The following is an 11723-nucleotide window of genomic DNA, read 5'->3' on the forward strand; positions in this document are numbered from 1 at the left end:
CAATGGTCTTTCTTTAATTTTATTGCTCATATCTCTTCTGTACTCTTTTTCAAATTTTTCCATCAATATTTTAATGTTTAAGACCTCAGAGAGGGGCATTCGGTGCACTAGCGCCATGTTCTCTAACTGCATCTGGGCAACGGAATCAAATCTCTTCTGTTTACTATTCTTTCATCTACTTTTCCATATCTACATTCTAATATTTATTTTGTTTATTATTATTATTTGTATTTCCTTTGGCCATTGAAAAGATGATAGTTAGTGATGGTGAATCTGTGGAAATGCACAACTCGGTTTGCCTCTTTGCAGACTGCCTGTCCTATTCTATTTTCTACATGGATTAATACTCAACATCATTTCTAAGAAACTTCAGTAATTTTTCCTCTCGATGTGAAAAATATTCTGTGAAAGTTTCGAGCCATGATGTTAGTTCGGTTTCTTTTTAAAAAATAAAATAGGAGCAGAGATTTTGAAATAGTACAAATAAGATACGCATTTCATAATCTTTATGTTGTGTGGACAAAGAATTCAGAGCGTACATACCTATTTAGCAAGGAAAAAAAGGGGGACTATACACATACAAGTATATTATTAGGGGTAAAAATTAACGACAAAATAATCATCACCTTAGAGATGACAATTTTGCCGTAGTTTATCAGCATTCACGAATCCACTACATCCTGACTGATTTTCTGATTTTCATTTCTGTCTTATCTTTAAAAACTGACAATCTTCCATTTTCCTTTCTTGCAGGAAGTTGATGAGCCAGGACCAAACTTCATCGTAGTTTATGATTTACAATCAGGCACGCTTTTCAAAAAGTGGAAACCAGGCGTAAATTGCGTTTCTCTAGACATATCATCAAAAGATGGGTGCGTCTTAAGCGGGCACGAAGATGGACGGATTCTCGTCTGGGATCTCATAACCGGTAAGGAAACTTCGAAACCCTCTTTCACTTCGATTCAACATGCTCCTAAAAAATTAAAAATTATGATGACACTTAAGTGAGTAAAGTTGACTATCCGCAGGAAAAAGCACTAGGGTGGAAAGTTCTTGAAAAAGCAGAGAAAACTTAGAAAAGTCAGGGAATTTTGCGAATGGATATTGAAATATTTTCCTCCAACCAAAAAATTGCATCCTGGTCATTTCAAGAGACTTTGCGCCACAAATTTTTGGTGGAAAGAATTTTTATGGGAAATTGTGTCCTTAAAAAACATCGAGAAGTCTGTGAAAATTTAGGGAATAATGAAATCCAAGAAAGCATGTCACCCTGAGTACCTGGATTTCTGGAAACATATCGATTGTGGAACTACCAGACCACATATTTCGCTTTGAGATGTTGCAAACTACTCATCATACTTTATTTTTAAGTGGGAAACTATTGAACGTCAATTCTTGAATCTACCATGATTTTTCTTCCATATACAAAACGAACTCTATAAAGACTTCAAAGAATGATATTGATTTATTCTCCTTCAAAAAAACAAAATGAGTACGGAAGTGGTCTCGTAGTTTCTTTGTTGATATTTATTGGAAAAGCAGTTTTCATCTTGGTGGAACTATTGGTGAAGAACTCTGATCGAAACTGCTCTCTTCTATCGTAAAAATAAGTTGGCAGCAGTCAAGTTTATTTTTGCTCTACAAGAAAGTCCACAAAAGTATATTTCTGACTGTACTTCTCTGTTTAAGGTCTCTTTTTTAAACTTTATATCGCTCTCTCTCTCTCTCTCTCTCTCTTTCAAAACTAAGATTTTTGAACTGCAATCCTTAAACTATCTCAATTCTAGGTCAATTGGACATTTTTGGGGGAGTCTTGCACTAGAAAGACCGAGAACCGAGACTTAGATGGCCCCCATAACTAAATCGTCAGTTTTTCAGCATTGTGGGCCCTTCTTCAATGATCAGTCACTTATATTTAAATTTCTTGCTTAATTACCTCCTCATAAATTCTTGAAATCGATAGTTTCAAAGTCTGACAAAATTGGATGCATAATGAATGATGCACATTCTTCTTTTTACAAAAATCAACTGAGTTGCTAATGGATCAGTTGCACTGGTTACAGAATCATATTTCAACGCTTGATTGTTGTAGATCAGCAAAAAATAATAAGATCCGTCCCAACAGCAAATTTTTACTTTCAATATTTACTGAGATATTGCCCTTTGAAAAGTTGGGTTTTTGACTTCATCCACCGCGGTGGTGACACCCTTGGTTTCTTCCACCTTGCTTCCATCAGTCAGTTTGACACATATGCACTGATTGTTCAATGTGAAACTCGGATGAAAGCAAAGTGGAAGAAACCAAGGGTGTCATCACCTTGGTGTATGACGTCAAAAACCTGACTTTTCAAAGCGCAATATCTCGGCTAATATTGAACTTAGAAAGTTGCTGTTTAGACAGATCTTATTATTTTTAGATAATCTATAAGAATCAAGTACAAAACACGATTCTGTGACCAGCGCAACTGACTCATTGTAATATTTTGAAAAGTTTCCAGTTTTAAACAAAGATTTTACACGTTGTTTTAACTTAGAGCCTTTCTTTTTCATCTTAGTTTTTTTTTCTCATGATTCTAGGGATGTCAATATCAATTTTGTACATCAGTTGCTAAGTGAAAATATTCCCTATTTTTTTCTTAGGTAACTGTCGGTGGACATTAAAAGGTCACTCAGCTCCTGTCACTCTGCTGCGGCTTGACTCTCGAGGTGGCGCCTTTCTATCGTCTGATTCAGAAGGCAGAGACATGTCCATTAGACTGTGGAACTTAAATAATGGTACGGTCATCAGAATTCATAATTTTTTTTATCCTTAAGTTTGAAGCCTTACATGCAATTTCTATTTATGTCAGTATATTTGATGCTGTATGTAAGAGCAACTAAGGAACGCCTCTTCCTAAAAAGTAAATGAAATTAAAAAAATACGAGGGTCATCCAAAAAGTAAGTTTCCCTACCTTGTATCTTCCGAACGAAATAACCTAAATTAAATCGGTAAAAAGACACATATTAGGCATACTCTAAGCTTTAAGCAAGTCCAAGTTTTTGAAAATCGATAAAGGGATTTGCAAGGAAAGTTAATTTTACTGAGACAACCATCTGTTGCCGCGTGTCCACTTCCCGGGTCAGGATGCGCGGAGAGTCGATTATTTCTGACGCGGGGATTCGCCTCTAAACATCACATCAAAAAGGATTTTAAAAGTTTTCATTGAGTACCTAGGTCTTACCTTTTTTTTTACGTAGGCTCCACATCTTTTTTGACATTTCTGGTATCATTACAGCAGCTTCTCGATGCATTCCGTGTAGAAGCTCTCGCCTTGGCTCCAATCATTGACTGCGATCTGTACCTCTGAATCGGTTGGCAATCGCTCATCGTGGAAGTTTTTCCGCTCGGGAACAGATGAAAGGTACGTAAGGCTAAGTTAAGAGAGTAAGGAGGCTTGGCGGGAAATTTTCTGACGCAAAGCAACTGTTTTGGAAGTGCAGATCGCTGTCAATGATATGGTTTCGGAGCCAAGGCGAGAGCCTCTACACGGAAGGCATCAAAACGTTGCTGTAATGATACCAGAAATGTCAAAAAAGATGTGGAGCCTACGTCAAAAAGAAAGGTAAGACCTACTCAACGAAAACTTTTAAAATCCTCTTTGATGTGATGTTTAGAGGCAAATACCGGAGTCTGAAATAATCGACTCTCCGGGCATCCTGACCCGGGAGGTGGGCACGCGGCGACAGGAGGTTGTCTCAGTAAAATCAACTTTTCTTGCGAATCCCTTTATCGATTTTCAAGAACTTGGACTTGTTTTAAAGCTTAGAGTATGCCTAATATGTGCCTTTTTACCGATTTAATTTAGCTTATTTCGTTCGGAAGATACAAGGTAGGGAAACTTACTTTTTGGATGACCCTCATATTCAAGATTTAAAAAGCTGAAAAGTTGCCAGCAGGCTCCAATGAGTAAATTAAGGAAGTCAGAATTAAATTGTTTTTTCCTGCAGCAATTGATTGCTCAAATACTTAAGTGAATTTTATAAAATCAGAACACCCTGTTGAGAAAAGTTTTAGAGAAATTCAATTTTGAAAAATCGCTAAATTCTCTTAACAAAACCGCACAAAGCGCAACAGTACGGAAAATTATGGTAGAAAACAGCAATGCCATTGAATAATTATGACGCTGAAGGACTAACATTTTTTAAAAAATACGATTCGTATGGCATCTACTGACTTTAATTTTTGGGAAAATTCGAATTTTGAGAATGAAATCTTATTTGGACTGACTTTAGATTTGGGTATCAAAATTCTTAAATAAATCTACAATTTTAATCTTTAGAATACGATTTTTTCAGACAAACCTACCTAATTTGAATGCCTCTTTCCATAAAAAACCCCACTGAATTGAAACTCTCCTTAGTACAAATATTTCCACTTCCCGTGAATTTGTATTTTTATGAGTTGACTGCAATGCCTTGAAACTGTCCATTAACATTCTCTAGCTTTTCATGATTGAAATTTAATGAAGGATGTTCTTTAGTTTTCTCTTTCTTTTTTTTCGAAAAAATGAAACATAAAAGGAAACTAAGCAGTGTGAAATACGGTAGTTATTCAGATTAATGTTATTCAAGTTTCCTCTTGGTTCCAAAAGATAAAGTTTCTCGTATCTACGATCTTATCAATTTTAGTAAGATAATATTTGTTTTTTCAATCTTATCAATTTTTCCTATTCTACATCTGATCTCACCTTTAACATGTCAATTGGATTTCATTTTGCACTCAGGAACCACAATTTCTGGCCCATCCGTAAAAACTCTCATGTGCGTAGGGAAACTAATGGTACATACGTTGTTTCTATACTGAGCCAGAAATGTTCGTTCCTAATTGCAAAATGTAGTCCAATCATTTCCACAAATTATATTCCACAAAACTCAACCTAACCAACTAAATCATTACATTTTTACTCGTATTTCCAGGTGAGCTTACAGCCGTGTTCACTCCATCGAACAGAATTACGGCCTCTGAAGTGCTGCCAGGTGGGTCGTGCATAGTTTTGGGAACGGAAGGCTCATCGAACTTGACAGTGCTCCGACTCGTGGGTCCAAACGCCCCTTCGCAGACGAAACCAGACCAGCCAGAAGAGTACGGGCTGCCCGAGAACGCAAACAAAGTGTTCGACTTGACTGAAGAACGGTGACAGAAAGACTCTGTCTCGTCCGAATTTTAGATAAGTCCTAATCAAGCAGGTCTTGATTCCTTAGCTCTAGGTCTCATTGTTACCTTTTTCACTCTCTTGTCCTAATTCTCTTTCTATTTCTTCATCTATTCTAAGGTCCTTTGTTTGTTTTTTTTTTTTTGTTATGAATTTGAAAGTTTTATCGAGTATTACCAGTTTTCGGGTTCTTTTTCTTTAACCATTTGTTGGAAACAAAATGCTATATTAGAGTTTCATTCATACAAGCTAACCAGAAAGAGATTCCAAAAACACTTGAGGGGGAGGAAGCGCAACTAATATTTATAAGTGTCCGCTGGGAATGAGACTTTCACCAGTTTTTCCTCTAATTTTACATCGTATCAACGCATTTTTTTAATAGGTTTATCAGAAACTGACATGATAAGATATCTTTAGGGATATTTTGGGTTTTGTGTGGAATTGACAATAAAAGCGAGGTACCAGGCGTGCGTTTGCAGAAATGATGCTTGTTTGAAATTTTGAGCGGAAATTGCAAATTTTATTGCACATCCTTGAATTTATAAATTGAAAAAAATGAAGTTGGACTCTCGTTCTTTTCCACAATGCTCTTCATTTTTTTCTTCTTACTTTTTTTAAAGTTAAATTTTAAATGGAGATCACTCTTAACATGATCAGGTATCAATCGTCTGCAACAACTCGAGAATTTAGTTTTTTTTTTTTATTTAGCGTTTGTGTACAATCCGTTTCATCCTTATTGTTTTTTTCCTGTCTCTCTATTTTCTATCATCCCATCCAATTTTATTACTCTTGCCAACTATTAACTAACCATTTTTTTTAAATCCAAAACTGAACTGATCTGCTATTTATTTGTTCACCGAACTCCGATATTCATCCACAAAATTAATCCAACCAAGCCTAATATTTTGTCGCTATTCAATTTTCTGTTCCGAGTATACTTACATGACTCAGAACAGAACCTTGAGTCTATGACCAAACTTTTTCTATCTCTCTTGTTAATTTCTCAATTTTTTCTTGCGTAGATCGAAGAGAAAATATTCAGATTGTAGGATAAATTTTCTGGTTCAGTTAGATTGCAGTTCATGTCTTTTTAATGTGTACGTTATCCATGCTAGAGAATTTTTTTTCTTTGTATCGATATATTTTTCGATTGTTTCCTCTTTGTAACTCAGCGCACAGATATTTTTCAATAATTTTAAAGAATAATTATTCGCCAATAGAGAAGAACTTAGATCGTAGATTTCAATTGGAGGTACATTATAACATTTTTTTTTTTAACTTGGTGGTGTTTTTTTTTCTGTATCTTCACAATTTGACATAGGTAGCTGTAAGCTCAGTCAAATGCGTGTGATTTAATGGAATTTTTATCATTTTAACTGCCATTATCTCAAGCATTACAAACTACTTAAACCTTTTTTGCTGCAAACCTTGCTTCTCGGAGAACAGCTGTGGCCAAAAATTAAGTGATCTATTCAACTCCTATCTGCCCGCCTTAGCTCACGAATAATATCCAGTTAATTCACAAGTGAAAACATGGTCTAGATTGAGTCAATTTCAATTTTGATAGAAGTTTTGCTCTGAACGAAATCACTATTTTTTACTTCCCAGTCCTACAATGGAAAAATATAATTCTGTTTTCATCATAAAGAAATCATACAGCCAAAGTACCTGTGTTTTCGGCAGGTTAATTACAATGGAAACCATGCTGTATTATTTCTCACATGAATTTGTCCCTCTTTTTTAACGGTTGAAATCAAAAAGTCAATGCAAAATTATTCCTGTGATCGTTTTCAAAATGAATATGCACAAAGGTAAATATATTTTTTCCCTGGTGATGGCTGGCCCATGTGAGGGAGTGCGCACAAAGAAAACTTTGCACAATTACAAACATCCGCTCATTCATGGTATTGATCTTACTTTTATGTACTGTTTTTTAACTTTCTCGATCGATCAGTGATTTCTTTTCAAGTCTTTCAATTTCATGTTGATCGTGATGAATCAGTGTTAAGTGTCTCTCAATTGTGTCGAAAATATGTCGCAACTTTTGGTCTTTGTGCAGAATCTTCAATTGTTGTTCATCTTGGCTTCATTGTCCTCTGCTACATTACTTTTTAGTCTCAACGTTTTGATGTTATAATAATTTAAAATTGAATGAATTTTGATATATTTAGCGTAAAGGCAAGCGGTGAAATTGTTCTCCGTTTGATCAGTATGAAGAAATTACTGCGCACGTAATTCAGCGCGTGATTTTGATATTCTTTGATATGATGTTCCTTACAGCCTCTAGAGTACAACGAGTTTTTGAAATCTAATTTTTTATGTGTAAACCTCTAGGAAAACAGGGCTGAACAGTAAATATTTTTCAATTTTTATGCCTGGAATATCTAGTATGAACATCTGATTGGTGATCAAGGAGATTTTTTGTTTCCTTGCATGCCAGGAAGATAAGACAGACGAAAAGAATCAAATTATTTTGAATGATTAGCAGCAAGTAGCGCAGTGTCCCCATGCATAAAGCATCAGTTCCATCTCTCCTTTAGAAAACGCGTCTAAGAAAGAAGAAAAATTCACTTTTCAGCCCTGCTTTTTTTTAGATTGGCACGTATAAAAGATCGACTTTAAAAAGTCATTTTCGTCACCCTTAGGAACAACATATCAAAGAAAATCAAAATTTAGCCAACTTCAAAAATCTTGGTATTTTGTGGGTAGTCCTTTCAACAGAAGCGATAATAATTCATATCTTGATTCATTGCTGTAGAAATGAAATCTCATAGATTGTGCCATAACTTTATTTTCGTACACAATTTGTTTAAGAAAAACAGCCTTTAACTTCTGAAACAAGCGCGTATTAATATTTCTTTCTTTCTGATCAGGAATTTCTCTTTATCAGATTTTACGCTCACATAATGTTGCTACAAATATCGCCAGTAAAAACAAAAAAAAAAAAACGGGAAGGTCTTATTTTCTACTCATAAAGTTGTCAGGGCTCTTTTGAAACTTCTTCGGCCTTTTTGAGCCAAATTCTCTCTGAGCTTCAAATTCTGTTTTGCCTTTGATCATTTTCAAGGCTGGTTCCTTAAAATGTGTTTTTATTGGAAACTGCTGTATTTTTGTACTTGCCCTCTTGTAATGTTCAGTCACATATATTCAATTATGAGTACAGTCTTTGATCCAATGATGTTGGAAGTCCAAATTGAACTTTAAAGAATGCGAGAAATGATGAAAAGGTCTCCGGCAATTTTTATTCCGAGGAGAAAAGTGTTGAATTTTAAGGAGAATGACTCTCGTTCTCACTCCAGCTTAAATTTGCAGTGGAGAGATCGTCAGATTTTCCTGTGAACCATTTTTTCAATTATTTCATGAGGATTTTTATTTCTTCTTGAATAACGTCAAAGACATGATAATTCCAAGTGTTTTGGAAGGTAAAAAAATCATCGATCGTACCATTTTAGTGCGAATCATAACATCCTACTGGAACGAGATCCGCAATGAAGCTTGAGCTTCTTTTTTTAAATTTCACTTGACTCATTTCATTACTCAAGATTCACCACTCCATTTAATTCTGTCAAATGAATGTATGAGCCTCAGCTGCTGAAAGTTTAAGTAAGATATCTGTTATATTTTTCCAACCTAAAAATGAATAGGTATTTTGTACGATTAGAATCAACACAGCTTTGTGCCAAGGCGCATCAAACCAATGGTTTTTTAATTTTTATTTATTTCAATCTCTTTTTTCTTCTCTCTCACTCTTAGAATACCATAATATTGGTCCGGTTTTCCTAAGCCATCAGATTTTTTCCTCATCCATTCATTATATCTCCACTGATTCTGGAAAATGTTTTCATCGGAAATTTATTTCAATATCGAAATAAATGAGGGCTTTCCATTGAATAAATCTGTACCTATCAAGCATTTTTTACTTTAGAAGGTATTTTCGTACCTACATAGTGTATTTTTCTGCAATGTTACCATAGATATTTTGAGATTTTTTTTTCCACTTTAACTCACAAATCCATTCAATTCTCATCAAAATTTGTGAAGAGTCAATGTCCTATACGGTATACCTTGGTGCTGTCTCTTTTCTAGAGGCATCCATCTCGAGACCTCAAAATCAGCAGAGGAAATTTTACTAATCATAAAATTCAGAATAATCAAACGTGAATGGCTCTAGATTGTCATGAGGTCCTCCTCACAAATTAATCTTTCTCTTCTATCATCTAATGTTCATGTTCTCTGTTATCACGTTGTATTATTTCCGTAGTTTTAGTGAGCCCAACCCATCTGGTATGAGGTTGGGGTTTCAGCTTTTGTTAATTGAAATATCAATAAAAGTATGTTTAATGGATATTATTAAAAATATGCATATGTTACTGTTACTCCTCGTTTTCATTATTATGTTTTGTCCTCCCCCCATCTTAACTCGGTAGGTGATTAAGTCTGAAACATAAGAGTTAATGTAAGAGTAGACATCATTGAATCTGTTTGAATCTTATTTGTTTAATATCACTTTGTCTTCAGAATTTTTTGCTAAGATAGACCCTCAGAGAATAAATTTGGGGGCTCTACTTCCCTCTAAAGTCCTATTCCATAGGTGTCTCCTGTGCAACATTGCAATACTAATTGTTTGTTTTGAAATAAAAGTGTAACAACCTATTGGTAGCCGGTCTGACGGCTGGTCTCTCTATTTCTAATTCCAGGATTAATTCACAGAATAACTGAATGATTTTGAGAGAGGGCGAGTTTTTCTGTCCTTAGGTGTCTAGCCTCCTGGCCCCATGGCTACGCAATTAGTGGTGTGTTTTACTTTTCGTCTGAGCACGGTGTCAATCGTTGTTGCCACAATGTTTACGCTGATACCTTGTTGAAACCTTGACAGGAGTATAGAAAGTTCTTTGGCCTTTGTGGTTTCAAGCAACCTTGGATTCAGTCTACATACTATGACATTATGGATTCGCAGTAATTTTCTAAAAATTTGATGCTTTTGCGGTAAATTTCTCAAAAACTTGATGCTTTCGTAGTAATTTTTTCAAAAATGTAACACTTACGCAGTCATTTTCTCCAAAATTCAACACTTTCAATTGCACTAGATTTTTAAATGGACATATTTCTATCAAACGGAACTATGTGCATTATGACGTGAGCCCTGTCATGCGTGTATTTTTATGGGTCTCAGGGCTCATGTCTTAATGCACATAGTTCCGTTTGATAGAAATGCATCCAATTATCAGAGTGTTCCCACTAATTTTTACAAAATATCAACATTCTTGTCATGAGTTTTCGTAAAAATCAGTGCTTTGAGCGTTCATTCTTTAGAGGGAAACCAATTTTTTTATTTGTGTAACTGAAAGTTCAGTTTGGTTCATGGAACCGAACTCCCCTCATATACCGTTTTCTCAACCTCATTACTTAGTTCAATGTACATCGTACATGAACTAAAAGTTCTAAGAGAACTAAAACGAAAGGATATAGAACACCATGTTCTCCTTCATTTTGCAAGTATGCAATTGTACCTATTGAGAAGTCGAAATAGTTGTATCACGCTTTGTGCCCCCATCAAATTTTTTTACTCCTGCGTTAAATTCTCTGAGTCGGTGGAAAAGAATTTATATCTCCTTCATTTCGAGGATACGCAATTTTACCTAATTGAAAGTCGAAATAGTTGTATCACGCGTTTTGCCCCCATCAAATTTTTTTACTCCTGCGTTAAAGCCTCCTAGTCAGTGGAAAAGAAATTATATCTCCTTCTTTTCGAGGATACGCAATTTTACCTACTTGAAAGTTGAAATAGTCATATCACGCGTTTTGCCCCATCCGCTTTTCTACTTTGCGTCAACATCTCTTAGTCAGCGGAAAATTTACCAAGCTCTTTTCCATTGTCGTGAATATGCGAGAAAGTTTTGTTGTTTCACTATCGTGAACGGATCGGTGAAAAGGGACCTTTGCTCCGGAAGAAAATGTCCGAAACTTCGAACTTGGCGCGAAAAACAATCGCGGGAAGCGCCTGCTAAACTGTAGGGATACTTCAAGCATTGCACAATCTCTACCCGGCTCTTGACTCGCGAATCGCGCTAAGTTAATGTAAAGTTAATGAAGTTACGCTCTTTCGTGAGGGAAATGATGAACTGAGAGTACTGTCCTCTGAACCGAGAAGCATGCTTTAATTTTACCAGTCCGAATAGGCAATACTTCAATACTTTGTAAACGGTAGTTGAGGTCAAGAAAATCCGAGTTACCCAAGTAGCATTTTTCAACGGAAAAATCGCGATTTGTTGCGATTTTGTCGGCGATAAAATCACTAAGATTTTCAACATCGGAGCGATTATCCTCGATCTTGTTGCGAGAAAATCGCGACTTTATCGCCCGGCAATTTATCGCGATATTATCGGAACAAAAATCGCGATATATGGCGATTTAATTTCGATTTTATCGACGAAAATTGATCGCGATTTTATTGAACAAAAAATTGCGATGCATAACGATTTAATCGCCATGAATTGCAATTTTCTATTCGATAATATTGCGATAAATTG

At 35.5% G+C, this 11723-nt stretch overlaps 1 protein-coding gene across 1 annotated transcript in view; it reads left to right on the plus strand.

The window, feature by feature from the left end:
• The window catches only part of LOC109030401 (NACHT domain- and WD repeat-containing protein 1), a 92994-nt gene extending 83425 nt beyond the window's left edge, over window positions 1-9569 (plus strand). Inside the window, exons 16-18 of the mRNA XM_019041344.2 lie at window positions 754-928; window positions 2641-2775; window positions 4958-9569. Coding sequence (XP_018896889.2) covers window positions 754-928; window positions 2641-2775; window positions 4958-5178 — 531 coding nt within the window. The 3' untranslated portion in view covers window positions 5179-9569. The remainder of the gene's footprint in view (window positions 1-753; window positions 929-2640; window positions 2776-4957) is intronic.
• The last annotated feature ends 2154 nt before the right edge of the window (window positions 9570-11723 follow it).

Source organism: Bemisia tabaci, chromosome 9, assembly GCF_918797505.1.
Source record: "Bemisia tabaci chromosome 9, PGI_BMITA_v3".
Lineage (NCBI taxonomy): Eukaryota > Metazoa > Arthropoda > Insecta > Hemiptera > Aleyrodidae > Bemisia > Bemisia tabaci.